The 24714-nt window shown below is 44.3% G+C and overlaps 2 protein-coding genes and 1 pseudogene across 2 annotated transcripts in view; 1 reads left to right on the forward strand and 2 right to left on the reverse strand.

The window, feature by feature from the left end:
- The window catches only part of LOC110306986 (disintegrin and metalloproteinase domain-containing protein 21-like), an 88457-nt gene that overhangs the window by 38723 nt on the left and 25020 nt on the right, over nt 1–24714 (reverse strand). The window lies entirely within an intron of this gene.
- On the reverse strand, nt 10908–13373 carry LOC110288677 (disintegrin and metalloproteinase domain-containing protein 29-like). The gene is made up of 2 exons (XM_021154962.3): nt 11522–13373; nt 10908–11071 (listed from the first exon to the last, which is right to left on the reverse strand). Exons 1-2 carry the CDS (start codon nt 13293–13295, stop codon nt 11052–11054), a joined length of 1794 nt encoding a protein of 597 aa, XP_021010621.1. The 5' UTR covers nt 13296–13373; the 3' UTR covers nt 10908–11051.
- On the forward strand, nt 21511–22836 carry LOC147001270 (endogenous murine leukemia virus Env polyprotein from Emv-2 locus pseudogene; annotated as a pseudogene).

The following is a 24714-nucleotide window of genomic DNA, read 5'->3' on the forward strand; positions in this document are numbered from 1 at the left end:
GCGAGACACGCCTTGTTGGGGTTAACAGGAATGTCTAAATAGCAACAGAACTTTGCCAAATACCATGTGAATCCACCCTTGAACATGCCAGTAGCCAGTAAACTCTACCACTCTTAAGTGTACACGCATCCAGGGGAAGATAATTTGGAAAGTAGTGCAGTGTTGCTCCTCCAGAGCCTAAGAAACTCAACTCTTCCAACAGCGTCAGTACAAAATGACTCACAGATGAGTAACCCTGAGTGGCAGTCATTGGGAGAGCAGATGCTTGGACCCTAGACTCTGTACCCCAGACTAGGCCTGAACTCATCACATAGCCCAGGCTGCTCTCAAACTTCTGACTATCATACCTCCTCAGCCATGCAGTGCCGAAGCAAATGCATGCCCCCAAACCTGGTTTATACTGATCCAAGTACTAGTGCTTACAAAGAATTGATCAGACTGCTGCTAATACTAGCAACTGCAGCTTCTTCCTGCTGAACATTTAAGGCCTGAGACTGCTCGCCTACAGAGCCCTCCTACCAAGACAAGTAACTACTGCCCCCATCTCCACCCTAAACCCATGCTCTACATAATAAAAAGGTACTGATGCATGCTGAGGTTCCAGGTTGTTCACGGGGGGGGGGGGGGGGGGGTGTCAGGGTAGCACTGACCACCTGACCCAGCTTATCTTTTTCTCCATTACCTTACTACCCAGTCAGAGCTCCAGACCCCAGCCAGGAAGGTCACAGCAATGTACAATAATGTGTAATTATATAGCTGTACTTTTATATGATTGGCAGAGCAGGTTTTCTCATACCAGCAAACTACAAGCATGTAAGTTGTGCATTACAGTATATTACAGCAACCATGATTTCATCAAGTGCAAAGAATTTTTTAGGTGTCCAGCACAGCAATCATACCTGTAGCATACCTTTGGCTGAAAGGTCATTATGAAGCACATGAGTGTACTTGAATAAGTGAGCTAGTCTCTGGACTACCAATTAAAAGCTAAGGGTATCCTTTTGATAGCCTTGGCTTTCAATCTTTTTCTACTCATGTATAACATTGCTGTTATGGCTTCTCCATATTCAGCAACTGACACACAGCTCTCAAAGCTGGGAACTCTTCCAGGGAAAAGTACACTACATTCCTCACTTAACTCCCCTGATGTCTGATTTTACTCTGTTCCCAAGTAGATAATGCCTTTATCTCATTGCAGCTTCATGCCTCCATATAAGTCTTTAAGATGGGCTTGGCATGGGCTTCTCTATTTTTTCCAGAGATTTCTTTAAATTATCTCATCTATTCCTGTTGATAACCGAAGTCTTGTAGTCATCTCTCAAGGTACCAGAATAATTCAACGCCACCTGGGAAGGACAAACTGCACTGTGGACATTTAGCACCTTTGGATCTCATTGTACAGTGAATGTTTTATAGACGTTTACACCTATTCCAGTTCTTGCTTTCAAGTATTGAACTGATCCTGGGTGGATTAGGTTGCTCACAGGGAGTGAGTCATGGTGACTGTGAAGCTGAGAGCAATCCAATTTCTAGAGATGGCCCAAGTGATCACATAGTAAGCAGAAATTCTTCAGCATGTAGCCCCAGTGTTACCAAAGTTAGATGCCACCACCCAAGTGTCCTTGGGCAAATGGTAACTGTTACTCAAAATAAGTATTAGGGAAAGGGATGGAAGCCAGGTAATAGAGGAAACCCAAGGAGGAAAAGCAGGTTGTCATAAAGTTTGGAGAAGGGTGATTCTATGGAGGAACTGATAATGGAACAACATCTATTCAAAACTCAGTAATCCTCAATGAATCTCTGTGTTTGTAAGGTGATAAAAATAAATCAACTTGTTCAGGAACCAATCTATGACCCTCTTCTTCTCTGGACTTAGCATTCCCTACTTAGGAAGAGCAGGACAGTCCAAGTGCCCAATGGGAAAATCCTATGACATTTTTCTGCTTTTAGTCACTGAACTTAATTCTATTACTTTCAAAGAGGGTTCCATAGTAGCTGCAAAGTGTCTTACTTTGCCAGTGACTTTCAAATACAACTAGAGAATTGCTGATAAAAATTCTATTTCCTGGGGCTGGAGAGTTGGCTCAGCAGTTAAGAGCACTGACTGCTCTTCCAGAGGTTCTGAGTTCAATTCCCAGCAACCACATGGTGGCTCACAACCATCTGTAATGGAATCCAATGTACTCTTCTGGTGTGTCTGAAGACAGCTACAGCGTACTCATATAAATTTTTTAAAAATTAATTAAAAAATTCTATTTCCCTCCTACTTTCACAGATGCAGTTTATTTTTAATTTATATTTTACACTCCATATTCCATTCCCCACCCCGCCCCATCCAGCCTCTGACTGCTCCACATCTCATACCTCCTCCCCATCCCTCCCCATCTCCACGTGGATGACTCCAACCTCCACCCCACCTGACCTCTGAATTCCTTTAGACTTCTAGTCTCTTGAGGGTTAGGTGCATCATCTCTGAATGAACACAAACCCAGAAGTCCTCTGTTGTACATGTGTTGAGGGCCTCATATCAGCTGGTGTATGCTGTCTCTTTGGTGGTGGAAAGATCTCTGGGGTCCAAATTAATTGAGACTCCTGGTCCTCCTACAGGATCACCCTTCTCCACCTCAGCTTCTATCAGCCTTCCCTGCTTCAACAATAGAGGTCAACTGCTTCTGTCTATTGGGTGGGTGCAAATATCTGCATCTGACTCTTTCAGCTGCTTGTTGGGTCTTTTAGAGGGAAGTCATGATAGATCCCTTTTTTGTAAGCTCTCCATAGCCTCAGTAATACTGTCAAGTCTTGGGACCTCCCCTTGAGCTGGATCCCACTTTGGAACTGTTGCTGGACCTTTTCCTCAGGCTCCTCTCCATTTCCATCCTTGTAATTCTTTCATACAGTAACAATTATTATAGGTCAGAGATGTGTCTGTGGGATGGCAACCCCATCCCTCACTTTCTCCCTACTGTCAGACATTACATGTGATGTCCCTCCCTTTGAGTCCTGAGAGTCTCTCACCTCCCAGGTCTCGGGTGCATTCTGGAGGGTCCCACCAACCTCCTATTTCCCAAGGTTGCCTGTTTCCATTCTTTCTGCTGGTCCTCAGGCTTCAGTCCTTTTCCCTCACACAATACCAGATCAGGTTCCCCTCCCCCTCTACTCCCCCCTCCACTCTGTCCACTTTCCCTCCCTGGTCCCTCCCTCCCCACTTGTGATAACAATAAGAATGTTCTTTGGGAAGCCTGAAATTCCTACATAGCTGTCATCTGTTCCTCAGCCATCCTGTCCACAAGTCCCACAATTACAAAACTACCAAGTAAATTTATAAGATGGTTTTTCTTTGCTCTTAATTCCTTACATTTGTTTTCAAAGCATTCTTAAAATTACATTTTTTATTTGTGTGTGTGTGTGTGTGTTTGCAAGCATGCATGTGTGTTGAGGCATTGTCTTTTACTGTATATTGTAATGCTAAGTGTGGGCCCTCAAGACCTGGAGTCTGCATGCAACCCTTGTGACCCTGCCTCCAGTTAATTGTGATTGGTAAATGAAGATGCCAACAGCCAATAGCAGGGTAGAAGAGAAATAGGCAGGGTTGAAGTTTCCCAGGCTTGGAGAGAGGGGACCATGAGGAGGGAAGAAAGAGGAAGAAGCTGCCTTGGACTAAAGGAAGAAACATGCAGGACTGGAAAAAGGAAAGTCTCCATGGGTTAGCTGAGTCATAAATCTTGGCCATGTGGGCTGGCCACTGGAGCTATGTTGCATCCCTGATGAAACATAGTAAGTGATAGGAAAGCAGATTCTAACAGCATGGAGGGTAGACAGCTGACCAGATATTGTGCTGCCTACGGCCATTTAAAAATATAAAGGCTGTGTGTCTTTTATCTGGGAACATAAACGGTCCAGGATGGGGAAGAAGCACCAGGCTGGGATTTTTAATAACTTTTTACAACACATGTGCACATGTGTTCTGGCACACAAGTGGAGATCAGAAGATAACCCTCAGAAGCTGGTTCCCTCCTTGCCATCCTAACACTCAGGAATGGCCATTATACTAGCCATTTATAACAAAAAAAGAAAAAAGACAGTCTTTACAATTTGGTGGACATGGACTGAAGGGAGAAGATATGTACCGCCCCTCTCCAAGATGTCCCACTTTCCACCTGTCCCTGCCTTCCCTCTCAGAGATGTCCTGTGCCTCCACCTGTCCCATCTGCTTCTTTCTCAGCCACTCCCTTATACTTTTTGTTCTTCTATTATACACTCAAAACCTTTGCCATAGTTCCAAAGAAATACTATGATTGCAATGCTCTGAGCCTGTCCTCTTGGCCAGTACTGCCACCACCCATATGTCCCCCCAACTCACACAAGGGGGGTGGGGAGAGACATGGAGGAGGACAAGGAGAGGGAGGGGGAGGGGGAGAGGAAGTTGTAGTAACCCATCCTCACAGGCTGCTGATGCCAGAGCTCTGGCAACGCACCAAAGCTTGTCTGAACTGCCCACTTTGTCTTTTCAGCTTACAAAATCACGGGGTCCCAAAATATCTCATATCTTACTCTGTGGTATACTTCCAAAACTCACTTCTGTTCCTCTTCTCTTCAGAAGAATTTCAGTTTTCTACATTTCTCTTCCTCCTTAGACTACACACAACTACAAAATTAAGACTAAAGTTAAACATACTGGATAGATGCTTCTCTAAGTTCAAGGCCATCCTGATCTACAGAGCAAGTTCTAAGACAGTCAAGCTTAAGCAGTGAAGGAAACCATTAAAACCAGAAAGCTGATAAACATGTAATTGAATGAGGGAGCCATGTTCCAACCCCTGCTGGCTTAACATAGAATATAGAATAGACCATATTTAGCACAATCCAGGAATGAGAATGAGAAGATAGAAACTCTAGAAGTCTATTCAGTCCCTAGAATGTTCCATCATTTTTGGATTCATTGTCTTCAGTTTTGAAATATACCTTGAAAATGTGGACAACGTATATTTCATCTAGGGATATTGACTATAATCCTCAAACACTGGTGCATAGTTGCATAGCAAGGCTCAGAGAGCCACTGTGAAATTCCAGATGCCTAAAACACAAAACCTTGTACTCTTCTACCGACATCGCTGGCATATGTCCATTAAAGTGCTTAACAGTTTCATGCTAAAAGTAAAAAGTAGGAGTAGAAAAATCAAATACGATCAGTTTTTAGCACCTTGACCATGTTTATATTGATGCATGCTAATATTTTTGAAATTCAATGCAGGCATGTCTGGAAACATGGAAGGCTAGCCTTTTAGAATGTGTGTACTTCCTCTTGTGATTTTGGAACCTCTGCCTCACATATAGGCATAAGCAAAGTATGTCCAGACATTGGAATGTGGCACAATATGGGACAACAGAAAGAAAACAGAACAACTTACAGAAATTATGAAGTTAAAACACAGAAGCACATTTTTTTAATTGCACCATGGATTGATTGCAAGATGAAAACCCCAAGCTCACTGGAAAATATGAAATTGTCAGAGGAATCATGGATGACTGCTTCCTCTACTTAACTATGATTTCCTTCAGAGTGTGGCTTATTAGGGTAAGTACAAAGAATTACTTTCAAATTCCCCTTTAAATCACTTTGCCCCCAAAGAGGGCACTTCTGCTTTAGAAAGGACACCAGGCAAACACTGAAATCATAAAAAGAACCAGGTGAGTGAGTACCAGAATAAGAGCCTGATTTACAGCACAAATACCTTGGCTCTCAGAATTGTCCTCTATAAAGTGGACGGCTCCCGCCTTTACTCCCTGCTCTTCTCTGATCATGTGTTGCTGACTTTCAACCACATATGCAATAGCAATACTTGTTATTGTTACACACTCCTCTGCAAGTACAGTTCCTGGCATTGCACAAACTAAAGACAACTGTAGAAGCTAGTGTGTGAATTCAGCACCTAAAACACCCCAGCATTGTGGTAGCTTCTGGCATCAATTTTGGTGGCATATATTCCATCTCAGAATGATGGGTGTAACCACTGGATATTTGGGAAAAAAAAAAAAAAACCTAAGAGTTTCCCCATTGTCACATAGCAAAGTTCAGCACAACTACTGACATTCCAGCTATCTATGGTATGAAGGTTTCTTGCAGCGGGCATAATGCTATTGTGTACTGTGTAATTCAAATGCTGATTTCTGTGACCCCCATAACTGGTTGCAATCCATATTCTGAGAATCTCATACCTCAGTCTCAGTGTTTTGTAAACATTGCTCCCCTATTCTTCCCCGATTGGTCAAAAAAGAAACCCCTCAGTCAGTGACTGAGCAGGAGAGATCAGGGCTAGACTTCTTCCCAGCCAGAGAAGTCAGGAAAGGAGACAGAGGAAGTGAGGATTAGCCATGGGGAGAGTCCAGGAGACACCATGAGAAAACAGCTCAAGCAGAGAAAGCCATCAAATGCAAGGGCCTCAGGGATTTTGGCTGGGAGGTAGGCAGATTAGTTTAGAAGATTTAGATAGAGTAACTGTATTAGTTAGGGTTTTACTGCTGTGAACAGACACTATGACCAAGACAAGTCTTATAAAAAAAACAATATTTAATTGGGGCTGGCTTACAGGTTCAGAGGTTCAGAGGTTCAGAGGTTCAGTCCATTATCTTCAAGGTGGGAGAATGGCAGTATCCAGGCAGGCATGGTACAGGAGGAGCTGAGAGTTCTATGTCTTCATCCAAAGGCTGCTAGTGGAAGACTGACTTCCAGGCAACTAGGGTGAGGATCTTATACCCACACCCACAGTGACACACCCATTCCAACCAGGTCACACCTATTCCAACAAGGCCACACCTTCAGATGGTGCCACTCCCTGGTCCAAGGATATACAAACCATCACATTCCACTCCCTGGTCCCCATAGACTTGTTCAAAAACATGAGTCTATGGGGGCCATACTTAAACATAGCATAATGCAAAATGCATTTAGTGCCACTTTCAAAGTCCTCATAGTCTATAGCAGTTGCAACAATGTTAAAAGTCCAAAGTTCAAGGTCTCTTCTGAGATTCATTCAACTTAATTAACTGTAATCCCCAAAGCAAGGCAGGAAACCAGCTGGGCAAACTCCAAACTCTGCATCTCCATGGCTGATGTCAAAGTGGTCTTCATATCTCCACTCCTTTTTCATCTTTTTTGACTGCAACAAACTGCTTCCTCCTGGGCTGGTTCCACTCCCTGTTAGCAGCTTTCCTCAGCATGTATCCCATGGCTCTGGCATCTTTAACATCTTTGAGTCTCCAAGGCAATTTCAATGTTACAGCTTCTTCTTTCAGTGTCTGGGATTCTACTTGATCTTTTGGACTCCTCCTAAGGACTGGCATCACTTCTCCATCTCTGTCCTCTGTAGCACTCTATGCTCAGGTTGATCCACTCCATTACGGCTGCTGTTCTTGGTGATCATCCCATGGTACTGACATCTCCAATACACTGGGGTGTTCCACTCCAACTAGGCTTCACCAATAGCCTCTCATAGGCTCTCTTCAGGGTGCCAAGCCTCAAATCCTTTGCATGACCCCTTCAATCCTGGGCCATCAACTACAGCTGAGGCTTCACCTTCTCCAATGGGCTTCCCTGGCCTCTCACAGTGCTAAGCCTCAGCTTCTCTCCATGATCCCTTCATTCCTTCACAAGCAGTACCACCTGAGTGACTCTTACACATTACCAAGTCCAGCCGCAGCATGAGGTACAACCTTGGGTATCTCTGGAACACAGCTTCTTTGTGCTCCCAGAAAACAGTTTCCAGAAGATTTCACCTCAACAATGTGGTCTCTTCTTAATCACCGCTAATTCCTTAGCTCCAGCTAACCAGCATCAATTTTCCCAGTAGTTCCTTCCATTCTTAACTCTAGAGCCAGAGCCACATGGCTGAAGCTGCCGAGTTCTGCTGCTTACAGGAACTAGAACATGATCCCCTTGTATTATTACATTATCACTAGCTTTATGTTTTCTAAATCCTTCACTGCCTAAGCTTGGCTATCCTGGTTCTTGCTCTGTACATTGACCTTGAATGTAGAGATCAGCATGCTTGTCTCATGGGATTAAAGGTGTGTACCAGCATGCTTGTCTCATGGGATTAAAGGTGTGTACCACCATGCCTGGATCTAATTTAGCTGGGTAGGATCTTGCCCCAAGGTCCCACTCCCTTAATCTTTATCTCCTAGAACACAAGATTTTGCTCCATTTCACTTCCTGGTACTCCTTTAATACTCAAACCATATATTTTATATTTTTCCTTTCTAAGCTTGCTATGCTTGTTCAAACTTTTCTTCATAAGACTTAACCAGAGAACAAAGTCTCTGCTGGGCTTTTTTGAAACTTCTTTTGTCAATGCAATTAATCCAAGTCTCTTCACCTTAGCCTCAGGCAAACTTTTCAGACAAGGGCAAAAAGTAGCCACATTCTTCACCAAAATACCACAAAACCAGTCTTTATGCCACATTCTGAAAGTCTTCTCCTTTGAAATCTCTTGGGCCAGGTCAACACAGTTCAAATTACTCCCAGCAACAAAGTCTTCCATATTCCTACTAGGATGACCCATTAAGCCCCATTTAAAGCATTCCACTGCTTTCCAAATCCAAAGTCCCAAAATCCACATTCTTTCAAATAAAAGCATGGTCAGGCCTATCACAGCAATACCCCACTCCTGGTACCAACTTCTGTATTAGTTAGGGTTTTACTGCTGTGAACAGACACTATGACCAAGACAAGTCTTATAAAAAAAACAATATTTAATTGGGGCTGGCTTACAGGTTCAGAGGTTCAGAGGTTCAGAGGTTCAGAGGTTCAGAGGTTCAGTCCATTATCTTCAAGGTGGGAGAATGGCAGTATCCAGGCAGGCATGGTACAGGAGGAGCTGAGAGTTCTATGTCTTCATCCAAAGGCTGCTAGTGGAAGACTGACTTCCAGGCAACTAGGGTGAGGATCTTATACCCACACCCACAGTGACACACCCATTCCAACCAGGTCACACCTATTCCAACAAGGCCACACCTTCAGATGGTGCCACTCCCTGGTCCAAGGATATACAAACCATCACAGTAACACTGCTCAGTTCTTGTATACTTAAAGCTTGTTAAATAAATATAGTAGTCTGGTCTCAATTATTTGGGAGATAGCGAGGTAAAGAGAAAAACAAACATTAAAAAAGGCATTAAACTGCTTTCCTCGCACACCCATATATTTTAGAAATGTCTTTTTGATTCATATTTTACATTAACAATAAAATAGATGATGATCTAATACAATTGAGAACAGACCATGACAATGGTAAGAATAGCATAGACTAAGGCAACCCAAAGTTCTAGAAGCTTCTAGAAAACTATAAAAATGAACTTCACAAATACGTATTTTCTTTTCTTGAAAAAATCTGAGCAGCAGATTTTACCTGTAGAAGTCTAAAGAATGTGACAAAACGTTTGGGCACAGTAGAGTAGAAAGCAGGGCATTCACTTGGCTTGGGTAAGACCCTGGGTTCTTGGCTGTGCTGCTTAGCACCATAAACCAGGAAGAGAAAAAAAATTTCACTCAAAACAAACTTAAGAAGTGGTAAATTGTATGGCATTAAGAGGCTAGAGAGCTGACACAGCAGTTAAGAGTGCTTGCTGCTCTTGCAGAGACCCTGAGTCTGGTCCCCAGCACACAAGCTGGGTGATCCACAACTACCTATAACTCCAGCTCTCTCGGATCTGACTCTGGCCTCCACAAGAAACTATATTCACACTTACACAAAGAGTAATAATGAGAGAGGTAGGGAGAGAGTGTGAGAGAGAGAGAGAAAGAGGGGGGTTAGGAGTTCTCTGGTAAAATTTTGGGGGTCACTTATGTATATTATCATATCATCTGCAAATAGTGATATTTTGACTTCTTCCTTTCCAATTTGTATCTCTTTGACCTCCTTTTGTTGTCTAATTACTGTGGATAGGACTTCTAGTACTATATTGAATATGTACAGAGAAAGTGGGCAGCCTTATCTAGTCCCTGATTTTAGTAGGATTGCTTCAAGTTTCTCTCCATTTAGTTTGATATTGGCTACTGGTTTCCTGTATATTGCTTTTACTATGTTTAAGTGTGGACCTTGAGTTCCTGATCTTTCCAAGACTTTTACCATGAAAGGGTATTGAATTTTCATAAGTGGATAGCAGCCCAAAAGCTAGGAATACCCAAGATACAATTCACAGACCACATGAAATTCAAGAAGAAGGAAGACCAAAGTGTGGTCCTTCTTAGAATGGGGAACAAAATACTTATGGGAGCAAATACAGAGACAAAGTGTGGAACAGAGACTGAAGGAAAGGCCTTCCAGAGACAACCCCACCAGGGGGATCCATCCCATATATACTCACCAAACCCAGACACTTATTGTGGATGCCAAGAAATGCATGTTGACAGGAGCTTGATAAAGCTGTCTCGAGAGGTTCTACCAGAGCCTGACATATACAGAGGTGGATGCTCGAAGCCAACCATTGAACTGATCACAGGGTCCCCAATGGAGGAGTTAGAGAAAAGACTGAAGGAGCTGAAGGGGTTTGAAACCCCATAGGAAGAACAATATCAACCAACGAGAGCTCGCAGGGTCTGACCTATCAACCAAGGAGTACACATGGAGGAACCCACGGCTCCTGCCATATATGTAGCAGAGATGGCCTTGTCCTGTAAAGGCTTGATGCCCCAGTGTATGGGAATTCGAGGGCAGAGAGGTGTGAGTGGGTAGGTGAATGAGAGCACATCCTCATAGAAGCAGGAAGACTGGGGGTGGGAGAGGGAGTTTCTACGGTGAAATTGGGAAAGGGGATAACATTTGTAATGTAAATAAATAAAATATCCAATAAAAAAGAAAACCAAACCAAACAAACAAACAAAAAACATAGAAACAATGCTAATTCCTCAGTGATTTTATTTCAAGATGAAATTCTTCAATTTACCAATGGTTACACATCATCAACAATTTCTTGTGGTAATTGACATAGATTTTGTCCATTGTGTGGCGTCAAATAGTTTGGTATGAAGTCAACTGTCTGTTAACAGCAGAATGTTACTCCTCTTCTTTAGTTTCTGAAACAAATATTGCTTTAAAAACTGCCCCCAAAAGAATCGAAGCCAAGATAAGAATCATGCGAATACTTAAAATGACTATTAGCCTGTTGGCACTCACATGTATTTCAGCTTTATGTTTTTTCTGAATGATAGGTGGAGGGCCACTATTTGTACTACCACCTTTTCCTATTTCTAAACAATGTGGTGGCTGCCATCCTCGAACACAGTGACAGTTGCCTTTGTTGTTGCACACCCCTCTGAAGTTACATGAACTAATGTTGCAATTAAAATTCAAAGTTGGATGAGCAACACATCTTTGAGCTTTACAGTATTTGCCAGGGCCACAGGTTGCACCATCCACTACAAGCCCCATTTCTGGAAGTTCTGTCCCATGGTGTGCATCATACCCAAAGCACTGTACTTCTTTAACATCTTGAACCTTTAGGTGATAAAAGGTCGTGTGCTCACCTCCACCAGGAATATACTTGACACCATCGCAGTGGATCATTCCACAAAAAACATCCTCCTTTTGACATGGGACAGGTTGGCTTCCTCCTCGTATGATTCTAACGCCACAGTTTCCAAATCGGTCGCCTTTGACATTTAATTCATTATAGCATGCTGGTGAACCATCCTTTACTTGGTATCCAAAAAGAGCTTGACACTGCAAATGACGGTCACTACAGTTTCCTGCTATGCAGACTGCCAGTGGAGAACAAGGAGTTCCGTCCATGATGTAAAAATTTCCTGGGCAATGCTCTGAGACTCCACTACAGTACTCTGGAAGATCACAAATACCATTTTTGTCTCTGCATATTGTTCCAGTGGGTGCAAACTTACAAGATCGACAGCAACCTCCTACAGCACAAGAGCTGCCCTGAGTAAAGTCGCAATTGACTTCACAACACTTATCAGTGGTACAGTCTTTCACAGAACCACAGTCACATTTCTCACTGGCCTCTACTTTCTTATTTCCACAACGAGGAACTGCATGGATCTTTACTTCTTCAGCTGTATGACGCTCTAAACTCAAGCAAGGGTCCCATTCATGGATCCGCCTATGTATCACATTATGGGAACAATTGCTAATCATATCCTGAAGAGTAGGAAATTCATCCATGAGACAACTGCTCCTTCTGAAACAAACACAGCCTGGTGTATCATGGCTTACTTCCAGAAGGTGACCCATTGCATGTGCCAGGAAAGATCCAGCCAGAAATAAATGGTTTTTTCCTACATATGTATATAATACTCCCCAGTTGGGGTTACATAATCCACCCTGAAAGCCTGCATAATCTGAATCTTTTGGTTTTGAGGCAAGCAGAAGAGCTGTAGTGGCATAAGTATCTTTTGCTATTTTAGCTTTCCATACGCCAAAACTTGCCATAGTATTCCAAGCATTGTTGTCATATTGATCGGGTATTTTTTGTAGGTTCTTCGTATTCCAAATCCATACACTACGTGCATACACAATCAATCCACTTATTTTATAAATGCTATCTGAAATGCTGTTCATAATCAGTATTAACTCAACTGAGGTGGAGCAATTGCTCCCAGTTTGTTGGAATAATTCATGAGTCACCGTGTACTGTATTCCTACACCTTTCAAATGGTAACGCCACAGATATACAGGGGCTGCTCTGGGACTTCCAGCGAGCTTAGTCTCTTGAGGGAGGTCACCTGCCTTTGCCATAATCTCATCATTTCTACACTTTTTCGACTCACGTGACCTTTCGTCCACCACAAGCAGAGAAATTACATGCTCAAATTTGGAAGACGATGCCAACGGTTTGATTTCATAAGTGAAGTCATCCACCTGTATCATGCCTTTCAGACCTCCAGTGCAGGTATCTAGTGTAGCTTGGGACCCAGGGACTCCTTCCAGGTAGCTGTAGAAGTAACAATCCCGAGGAACAAATGGGTAATCCTTCTGCTGGGCTCCTTGGTCATTAGAGGTATATACAGGAAAATTTTGAGGAATCATGTTTTTCTTGAGTTTCATGTGGACCACATGTCTTTGTCCCCTAAAGCGCATGCTATAGGTGATGTGCCCTGACATATCACTTTTGCCCATTCTCTGGGGAACCTTCCTGGGGATGACAATTTCAGAGGTAGAGAAGCGCCATTTGGGTGGGCTACGGGAACAGCAGGCAGGAGACAACAGTGCCCAGAGCACAGAGAGCCAGAGAGCACCTCTCAGGAGGGCCAAAGTCCAGGTAGATGGTCTGAGGAAAGGAGCCATGGACCAAACCAAATCTGGTCCACTGGGTGACAGACAAGACTAAGACATCAGAGCATGAGGAGAGCAGAGTGAGGCAAGAGGCTTACCACCTCTGCTAAGTAAAGGGAGAGAGGCTGTTACATAACAATGCTCTGCTCATCCAAGCATTGTGTGCTCAGTGATCTGGAGACCCTATGGCAGAAGCCCCAGGGAAGAGCAAAAGTGGGAGGCACTTGGAGAAACAAGTATATATTTGAGTTAATACAGCTCACATCTGACTGTGAAAATTTAAGTGGGAAAAAGAAATTTTTGAACTTTAGAATAAAATATGTGTATGTGTGATTACATATATCATACACTATAACATATAATATATATCTTATAACACATCACATAAAATTTTTACATATAATATATTTAATATATATATATATATATATCATAGTATCTTATATAATGAAAGCATTGACCATTTAATTACATCAAAAAACAAACATTAGTAAGACATAGATGCTCCTCTATCAGGGATCTTGTGAAGATTATAGTCTATAGAAGTAACTGGGATTTTTTTTTGAAGAATTATTTTATGTATTTGAGTACACTGTAGCTGTCTTCAGACACACCAGAGGAGGATATCAGATCCCATTACAGATGGTTGTGAGCCACCGTGTGATTGCTGGGAATTGAACTCAGAACTTCTAGAAGAACAGTCAATGCCTTCAAAAGCTGAGCCATCTCTCCAGCCCGGACTTTGGGCAGTTTTTATTTATTATTATTTTACTGGACTTTTGCTAGTACATTTTTCTGAATTTGTGGTTTATCCTACATGTATACACATGTTTCCTTGTGGATTTTCATTGTGTTTTTAAATTTTGGTTTATTTGTTTGCCTGTTTGTTTGTTTGTTCTCAAGAAAGGAAAGGCACAGAGCTGGGTTGGTGGGAAGGTATGGATGATCAGTGCTGAGGTCCAGCTCAGCATTCAGTTACTGAGTAAGGCAGCAAGGCTGGCATTAGCAGGAGCCAAAAGCTTTTGACTTCTGGCAATTTACTTCTCTCCTACTAGTCTGAACCAGAAGATGATGACTTCTAGCGATTTAACTGTCTCTTGCCATTCTGGGGCCAAAAGACAATGGTTTCTAGAAATTAACTCCTGCTGATAGCAGCAGGGAAATTAAGAAAACTTAGTTTCTCAGATTCTTTTCTCTTTGACTCAAGGGCCTTTCACTAGCCTGGTGAGAAACCCAGAGTTCATTAATTCATGAGCCAGAGAAAATAGAAAACAAATTCAGGTACATACACACAGAGACATATGTACACTGGATGAAGCAGAAAAGGTCTACACTACCATTTTCTTGTCTTTCTTAGGTTTTATACCTTCTCCAGAAATAGATCACATTGTTTTCTAAGCATGTTTACATTCCATAAGTTCATAGTAAGTCTAAACTTATAGTCCATGTCATAGATCAATAAGGTTTAAAGAGCTACAGAAGAACTGTTTACATATCTGCCCATTAAGAATAGTACCTAACTGAACATCCACTATCTATTTTCTGGCTTCACAAGTTCATTATAAGTTTAAAACAATAGATTTTTTAAATTAGATATTTTCTTTATTTGCATTTCAAATGTTATCCCCTTTCCTAGTTTTGAAAGGAAATAAAAACTTGAGACCTGTGATTCATGTAATTTATGTCAAATAGCCCAAAGAGTTGTTTGTGAGCTTTGTAACCTAGGGCCGAGAACATAGCAGAGCAGGCCAGGACATGCCCTGGCAGGCCCGTCATTAAGACACTCCTGAGGCTGCTAGACCATAAAGATAAAGAGAGATAAAGAGAATGACATGCTGGACTGGCCTAGTGCCTCCCTATCTCCTGCCCTTCTGACCTAAGTTAAATGTTATCTGTATATACAGTCTGCTGATGTTTAAATGAACCAATCATGTGAAACCGTGCCAATGCACCAATTCTTCCCTGCTGATGTTTAAATGAACCAATCATGTGATGAAACCGTGCCAATTCCTCCCTCAGCCCCACTCCTTTTCTTTTTTCTTTTTTATATTTTTTATTAGGTATTTTCCTCAATTACATTTCCAATGATATCCCAAAAGTCCCCCATTCCCTCCCCCCATCCACCCCTTTTCTTTAAAAACCCCTAGCTTCCAAGCCTTGTGGTCGAGTCCACTGTCTCCTGCGTGAGATATGTTTTGATCCGGAGTTCCACCATTAAACTCCCTCGTGTTTTTACATCAAGATGGTCGTCTGTTCGTGATTCTTGGGTGCACGCCCAATTGGGAGTTGAGTGGGGATTTCTCCACTAGGTTCTTTCATTTGGAGGCCCCAGCGAGATCTGCATGACACCCAGGAACCCCGAAAGACCCCTTGGGGGTACGTTTGTTTGTGTGCGTCTTACATGTTGTCTGTTGCCTAAGTGTGGCACAGCTGAATTTGTGCCTTGGTTTTTCAGTTCTGAGATTCTGAATTTGTGTCTTAGTTTTTCAATTCTGAGATTCTGAATTTGTGTCTTGGTTTTTCTGTTCTGAGATTGTGGATTTGTGTCTTGGTTTTTCAGTTGTGAGATTGTGGGTTCGAGTCCCACCTCGTATCTTGGTTTTACAGTTCTGAGATCGTGGGTTCAAGTCCCACCTCGTTCCTTGGTTTTACGGTTCTGAGATTGTGGGTTCGAGTCCCACCTCGTGCCTTGGTTTTACGTCTGGCAGAGTGAAGAATGAGTGTGCTTAGATACTGGTGTCTTTTATTCTCTGTTGCTGTCTTGTTTTTGTGTTGCTGTCCTGTTTTGTTTGTGGTTTTCGTTATGGGACAGACTGTATCTACCCCTTTATCTTTGACTAAGGACCATTGGACTGACGTTAGGGTAAGAGGACAGAATCTATCAGTGATAGTTAAAAAGAAACATTGGTTAACTTTCTGTTGCTTGGAATGGCCTGCCTTTGGAGTAGGCTGGCCGGCCAAGGGGACCTTCCTACCATTAGGGCCATAAAGGCCATTGTCTTTCAGGAAGGACCAGGATCGCACCTGGACCAGCAACCATACATCACGGTGTGGGAGGATTTGGCGCGGTATCTGCCTCCGTGGGTTCTGCCGTTTCTCCCACCCTTACCCCCCCGGGCACTAGGATCCTGGCTGTCTGAAAGAGTGCTGTGAACAGGACGCAGAAGTCACAGCCTAAAGAAGACGGCAAGTGCTGCACTCCACCAGCACTAAACCCTAAGATCTACCCAGAGATAGAGGAACCTCCTGAGTGGCCCTATTCCCAGCCTCCACCCTACCTTCGAGTTCCCCAACTGCCAGCTCCCTCAGCCCCGCTCCAGGCCCCAGCCTCAGGGACTGGGGGAGGAGGTCCCTCAGCAGGAACAAGGAGCCAGCGGGGAGCCACCCCTGAGGGGCCAGCCGATTCAACCGTAGTGCTTCCCCTCAGGGCTGTTGGGGCTCTGAACAGTCTATAACATCTGCAGTATTGGCCCTTTTCCTCCTCTGATCTATATAACTGGAAAGTCAATCACCCCCCCCTTTCTCAGAAAATCCTGCAGGGCTCACAGGGCTGATAGAGTCTCTGATGTACTCCCACCAGCCTACCTGGGACGATTGCCAGCAGCTCCTGCAGATACTGTTTACCACTGAGGAGAGGGAGAGGATTCTCCTCGAGGCTCAGAAGAACATCCGAGATGAGACCAGACCCCGGTCGAGATAGATGAAGGATTCCCCCTGACCCGCCCCCAGTGGGATTATAACACAGCACAAGGTAGGGAACAGCTGTCCAATTATCATAGGGCTCTAGTGGCAGGTCTCAGGGGCACCACTCGCAGGCCCACCAATTTGGCTAAGGTAAGGGAAATTATGCAGGGGGCAACTGAGTCTCCCTCAGTCTTTTTAGAAAGACTCATGGAAGCTTATAGGAGATACATCCCGTTTGACCTATGTCTGAAGGGCAGCGGGCCTCAGTGATTATGGCCTTCATCGGCCAATCAGCTCCTGATATTAGGAAAAAGTTACAGCAGATTGAGGGGTTGCAGGATTACACTGTAAGGGATGTAGTTAGAGAGGTTGAGAAAGTGTATCACAAGAGACGGAAGATGAAAAGCAAGAAAGGGAAAAGAGAGAGAGGAGAGAAGATGAGGATAGGAGAGACAAAAGGCAGGAGCAAGTTTTGACTCATATTTTGGCCACCACAGCAGACAAAGGAAGAAGTAGGGTTAGACAGTCAGGGTACCTAAGAGACGAAAAATGGCAGGGGCCAAGGAGACCCGGAAGAGATAAACCACACCTAGTAAAAGACCAATGTGCGTACTGCAAGGATACAGGCCATTGGGTTCGTGAATGCCCTAAGAAGAAATAGGGAACACAGGTACTGTCCCTTGGAGAAGGCGAAGACTAGGGGAGACAGGGCTCGGCCCCCCTCCCCGAGCCTAGGGTAACATTAGAAGTGGAGGGGACCACTGTCAATTTCCTGGTTGACACAGGTGCAGAATTTTCAGTGCTTAAGACACCACTAGGTTGAGTAAGAAAAAATGAAAAAACATTAGTCATTGGGGCCACAGGACAGAAATCATACCCGTGGACCACGTTCCGGACAGTGGACCCAGGACGGAACCAAGTGATTCATTCATTCCTGGTCATTCTGGAGTGTCCCATGCCCCTATTGGGAAGAGACTTATTAACCAAATTAAAAGTACAAATAACCTTCGCCTCTCCCAGACCAAAGGTATCTTGGGGAGTAGAGACACCTCAGACCTTAGCACTGTCTTTACAATTAGGAGAGGAATATCGGATCTATCAGGGCAAATTAAACCCCCCTGAGGGACTACAGGACTGGCTTACTCGATTTCCTCAAGCATGGGCCAAAACAGGGGGTATGGGAATGGCGAGGCAAGTCCCCCCGGTGGTGATGGAGCTCAAGTCCAAGGCTATACCCATTGGGGTTCGACAATACCCCATGGGAAGAGATGCTCAGGAGGGTATACACCCCCACATCACCAGACTGCTCCAACAAGGAATCCTAGTCCCCTGCAAGTCTCCTTGGAATACCCCCCTCCACTCCCAGTAAAGAAAACCGGGATGAACAACTACAGTCCTGTACAGGACCTCAGAGAGGTAAACAAAAGAGTCCAGGACATCCACCCCACAGTGCCCAATCCTTATAACCTGCTCAGCACACTACCGCCTGAACGAACCTGGTACACGGTTCTAGATCTTAAAGATGCCTTCTGTCTGAGGTTACACCCCAATAGTCAACGGCTGTTCGCCTTTGAATGGCGAGATCCAGAAAGTGGAAAGACTGGACAGCTCACCAGCTCACATGGACAAGGCTACCCCAGGGATTCAAAAATTCACCCACTTTGTTTGATGAGGCCTTGCACCGAGACTTTGCCTCTTTTTGAGCCAACAATCCCCAGGTGACCCTTGTACAGTACATTTATGACCTTCTGATAGCTGCACGAACACGTGAAGAGTACAAACTTGGGACCCAGAACATCCTGGTTGAATTGGGTGAGTTGGAATATCGAGTCTCTGCTAAAAAGGTGCAGTTATGCCAAACAGAGTTGACCTACTTGGGATACATTCTGAGGAATGGACAACGATGGCTCACCGACGCCAGAAAACAGACAGTGACGTGAATCCCGACCCTGGCCACCCCTCACCAGGTAAGAGAATTCCTGGGGACAGCAGGATTCTGTAGACTATGGATCCCAGGGTTTGCCACCCTGGCAGCCCCACTGTACTCCCTAACAAAGGAAAGAGGGGAATGCATTTGGACCCAAGAACATCAGTCAGCTTTTGAGACTCTGAAAAAGGCCTTGCCCTAGCACTGCTGGATGTAAATAAGCCGTTCACTTTGTATATCGATGAGACAAATGGGGTAGCCCGCAGAGTCCTCACTCAAACCCTAGGGCCCTGGAAGCGCCCAGTAGCTTATCTATCAAAGAAACTGGACCCTGTGGCTAGCGGATGGCCTTCATGCCTATGAGCGACAGCAGCCACCGCGGTGCTGGTAAAAGATGCTGATAAGCTGACTATGGGCCAGAATGTTACTGTGGTGGCCCCACACTCTCTCGAGAGCATTATCAGGCAACCGCCAGATCCCTGGATGACCAACGCTCGAATGACTCACTATCAAAGTTTGCTGCTGACTGAGCGAGTGACTTTTGCTCCCCCTGCTGTCCTCAATCCCGCTACCTTACTAGCCAAAACTAATGAAACCCTTGTGCACAACTTGGGGGAGATATTAGCAGAAGAAACTGGAACTCTTCCGGACCTCTCTGACCAGCTGTGGCCAGGAGCAGCAACTTGGTTCACCAACAGAAGCAGCTTTGTGGTAGAAGGTAAGCAAAGGGCCGGGGCAGTGGTAGTAGATGGAAATTTTGTCGTATGGTCTAGCAGTCTACCTGAAGGAACCTCAGCTCAAAAAGCAGAGCTCATCACTCTAACTCAGGCTTTGAGGCTGGCAGAGGGTAAGGCTATCAATATTTACACTGACAGCCGATATGCTTTCGCTATGGCTCATGTCCATGGAGCGATCTATAGGCAGCGTGGCTTATTGACCTCCACTGGAAAAAGATGTTAAGAACAAAGAAGAGATCCTTGGTCTGTTGGAGGCTGTTCATCTGCCTCTCAAGGTAGCGATCATCCACTGCCCAGGGCATCAAAAAGGAACCGGACCAGTAGAAAAGGGAAATCAAACGGCAGACCAAGTGGCTAAAGAAGCGGCCCAGGGGCCAATAACTCTGGTAGTTAAAACTATGCCCCAACCAGCTGAAGAGGAGACAGAAAGAAAGGTTCTCACAGAAGAAGAGGGGCTAAAGTACCTAGCTGACATACACCGTCTCACTCATTTAGGATCTAAAAAGATGATAAAATTAGTCAGTAGGTCCCCCTATCACATTTCTGGGCTACAAAAGGCGGCAGAACACCTGGTGAGAAACTGCCAAACTTGCGCGCTCACCAATGCTGGATCCAGCAGGCTCCCTGGAGGAAGGCGTCTGCGGGGAGACAGACCTGGGACCTACTGGGAAATTGACTTTACTGAGGTAAAACCAGTCCAGTTAGGAAATAAATATCTGTTAGTCTTTATAGATACCTTCTCTGGGTGGGTTGAAGCGTTCCCCACCAAGAAGGAGACAGCCACCATAGTAGCCAAGAAGATACTTGAAGAAATTCTCCCTTGTTTCGGGGTACTCAAGGTAATCGGGTCAGACAATGGGCCTGCATTTCTCTCTCAGGTAAATCAGGGTTTTGCCAGACAACTGGGGACAAATTGGAAGTTACATTGTGTTTACAGATCCCAGAGTTCAGAACAGGTAGAAAGAATGAATAGAACTCTAAAAAGAGACCTTGACTAAATTGACCTTAGAGACCGGTGGGAACAATTGGACAGCCCTTCTCCCTTATGCTTTATTCAGGGCCCAGAATACCCACGGAACCTCTGGTCTAACACCCTTTGAATTAATGTATGGGGCGCCTCCGCCCATCTATGTGACAGTAGAGAGTAGAACTTGCCCAGATGTATCCTTCATCCCCTCCTCTAACCTTTTAGCCCGACTCAAGGCTCTTGAAATTGTGAGAAAGGAGATCTGGAAACAGTTAAAAGAAACCTATGTTGCTGGTGACATACAGATGCCGCATCAGTTTGAAGTAGGAGATGCTGTCCTGGTGAGGAGACATCGAGTGGGGAACCTTGAGCCACTGTGGAAAGGACCCTACTTGGTACTGCTAACGACACCCACCGCAGTTAAAGTGGAAGGAATCCCAACCTGGGTTCACACGTCTCACGTCAAGAAGGCACCCCCTGAGGCTGATCAAAATGAGTGGATCCTGGAAAAGACTGCTAATCCTCTTAAGTTGTGCCTATGTCGTTGGCGCCATCCTGAAGAAGAGTGACAACCCACACCAGCCTATGAATCTCACTTGGCAAGTGTTATCCCAATCGGGGGAAATACTATTTACCACCGCAAAATTAGAACCTCCGGGGGCATGTATTTTTGCCTTCACCAAATCATTCCTGCAGCCAGGAGTACTCCCCCTAATGAGGTCCGAAGCTATGGGTTTTATAGCTGCCCCAAGCATATTAAGAGTTCCTGGTGTGGGGGGGCCTAAGTGGTACTATTGCAGACAATGGAGTTGTGTTACCTCAAATGATGGAGATTGGAAATGGGCCGTTGAGCCCTCTGGGGATGGATTGGAGTTTGCTTTTCAAAATAAGGGGCCAGGCAAACATGCAGAAATGGGGCTATACAAAGATCAGGAATGCAAGTCTACAGACTTAGATCATGTGAAACTGCAGTTCACAGAAATGGGAAAAAATTATACCCTTGCCCAGTGGATTGGAGGCATGACCTGGGGAATCGTGTTCTACAATTATGGTAGCAAACCTGGATCGTTGCTCCATGTCTGTCTAAACATTGAAAGTCCTCCAGCCCTACCAGTAGGCCCTAATAAGGTGCTCCCTGAGCCGAACCAACCCCTTCCCCCCACCCAAAAGACTCCCCAAGAGCCCTCAACCATCACCCCCACATACCCCCCGATGGAACAGAAACTGTTTGATTTGGTGTGAGGGGCTTACTTTGCCCTCAATGAAACAGATCCCAATGTAACTACCGACTGTTGGTTATGTCTATCCACAGGCCCACCATACTATGAGGGAATCACTTTTGATGGAAACTTTAACAAAACCAGTAACCATGCTTCCTGCTCATGGGGAACAGGGCAAAAATTAACCCTGACTGAGGTATCTGGAAGAAGCCCTGATCTCTGTATAGGGACACCCCCTCCTTCCCACCGGCACCTATGTGGCCGAACTAGTTCCGTGTCTAGGAAGGATACCAATTATTACCTTGTGCCATCTCCAGCTGGCTGGTGGGCTTGTAGTACAGGACTCACCCCATGCATATCAACTAGTGTTTTTGACCCCTCTCGTGATTTTTGTGTCATGGTTCAGTTATTGCCTCGAGTGTATTATCATCCTGCTTCCAGCCTAGAGGATGAATATACACAGGGGAGATTTAAAAGAGAGCCAGTCTCCCTTACCCTAGCTATGTTAATGGGGGTAGGACTTACAGCAGGAGTAGGAACAGGGGCAGCAGCCTTAATTGAGGGAAGACAAGGAATCCAGTCTTTAAGAGATGTTGTCAATGAAGACCTAAGGATGTTAGAAAAATCTATGGACACCTTAGAAAAATCTTTACTCTCTCTGTCAGAAGTAGTTTTACAAAACAGAAGAAGTCTAGATTTACTGTTTTTAAAAGAAGGAGGACTTTGTGCAGCTTTAAAAGAAGAATGCTGTTTTTATGCAGACCACACAGGAATAGTCAGAGATTCTATGCAGAAACTGAGAGAAAGGTTGGATCAGAGAAGGCGAGATCGAGAAGCTCAACTGGGATGATTCCAGTCTTGGTATTCTCGGTCTCCGTGGATGACCACTCTATTTTCTGCCCTTGCTGGACCGATTCTTATTATATGCTTAATTTTAATTTTTGGCCCCTGCATAATAAATAAGGGGATTGCTTTTATTCAGAGTAGAGTAGATGCAGTCAAGCTCATGGTTTTATAGTACCAGCCAATAATTCAGATAGAAGAAGAATTAGGAGAAACAGGCTTTTGAAATTCTAAGATTAAAATTACTTAGTAGAGGAAGAGGGGAATGAAAGAAAATAAAAACTTGAGACCCGTGATTCATGTAATTTATATCAAATAGCCCAAAGAGTTGTTTGTGAGCTTTGAAACCTGGGACCGAGAACATAGCAGAACAGGCTAGGACATGCCCTGGCAGGCCCATCATTAAGACATTCCTGAGGCTGCTTAGCCATAAAGATAAAGAGAGATAAAGAGAATGACAAGCCGAACTGGCCCAGTGCACTCCCTATCTAGAACCCTTCTGACCTAATTTAAATGTTATTTGCATATACAGTCTGATGATGTTTAAATGAACCAATCATGTGAAACCATGCCAATTCCTCCCTCAGCCCCACTCCTTTTCTTTAAAAACCCCTAGCTTCCAAGCCTCATGGTCGGATCCACTGTCTCCTGCATGCGATATGTTTAGACCCAGAGCTCCACCATTAAACTACCTCGTGTTTTTACATCAAGATGGTCGTCTGTTCATGATTCTTGGCTGCACGCAGAATCGGGAGTTGAGTGGGGGTTTCCCCACTAGGTTCTTTCATTTTCCCCTCTGAAAATCCCCTATCCCCTCCCCCTCCCCCCAACCCCCTCCCCCTGCTTACCAACCCACCCACTCCCAATTCCTGGCCTTGGCATTCACCTGTGCTGGGGCATAGAACCTTCACAGGACCAAGGGCCTCTCCTCCCATTGATAACTGACTAGGTCATTCTCTACTACATATGCAGCTAGAGCCATAAGTCCCCCGATGTGTTTTCTTTGATTGGTGGTCTAGACCCAGGGATCTCAGGGGGGTACTGGTTAGTTCATTATTGTTGTTCCTCCTAGGGGGGTGCAAACCCCTTCAGCTCCTTGGGTACTTTCTCTAGCTCCTTCATTGTGGACCCTGTGATTATTCCAATGAATGGCTGGGAGCATCCACTTCTGTATTTGCTAGGCACAGGTAGAGCCTCTCAGGAGACAGCTTTATCGAGCTCTTACCAGCTATCTCTTGTTGGCATCCAAAATAGTGTCTGGGTTTGGTGGTTGTTTATGGGATGGATCTCTGGGAGGGGTAGTCTCTGGATGGTCGTTCCTTCAGTCTCTGCTCTGAACTTTGTCTCTGTAACTCCCTCCATGGGTATTTTGTTCCCCCTTCTAAGAAGAATTGAAGTATCCACACTTTGGTCTTCCTCCTCCTTGAGTTCCATGTGATTTGCAAATTGTATCTTGAATATTCTGAGCCTCTGGGCTAATATTCATTTATCAATGAGTATATACCATGTGTGTTCTTTTGTGATTAGGTTAGCACACTCAGGATGATATTTTCTAGTTCCATCTATTTGCCTAAGTATTTCATGAATTCATTGTTTTTAATAGCTGTGTAGTACTCCGTTGTGTAAATGTACCACATTTTCTGTATCCATTCCTCTGTTGAGGGACATCTGGACTCTTTCCACCTTCTGACTATTATAAATAAGGCTTCTATTAACATAGTGGAGCATGTGTTCTTATTACATGTTGGACCATCTTCTGGGTAAAAGACAATAGTTTTTATGTCACAAGTTACAACAGATTTGTCAAGAGAAAACTCAGCTGCCTTGTGTCTTTTTATTTTTATTTTTTTTTATATATATTTTTATTACATATTTTCCTCAATTACATTTCCAATACTATCCCAAAAGTCCCCCATAGCGCCCCCCACTTCCCTACCCACCCATTCCCATTCTTTTGGCCCTGGCATTCCCCTATATTGGGGCATATAAAGTTTGCAAGTCCAATGGGCCTCTCTTTCCATTGATGGCCGACTAGGCCATCTTTCGATACATA

This window comes from Mus caroli, unplaced genomic scaffold, assembly GCF_978045245.1.
Source record: "Mus caroli unplaced genomic scaffold, Mus_caroli_1 scaffold_14, whole genome shotgun sequence".
NCBI lineage: Eukaryota > Metazoa > Chordata > Mammalia > Rodentia > Muridae > Mus > Mus caroli.

Bases quoted from the DNA above. Each gene is read 5' to 3' on its own strand.
- LOC110288677 (XM_021154962.3), bottom strand. From the start codon at position 13,295: ATGGCTCCTTTCCTCAGACCATCTACCTGGACTTTGGCCCTCCTGAGA. The intron at 11,072-11,521 runs GTGAGCACACGA...TATTTGTTTCAG, and splicing joins CAAGTATATTCCTGGTGGAG to AAACTAAAGAAGAGGAGTAA.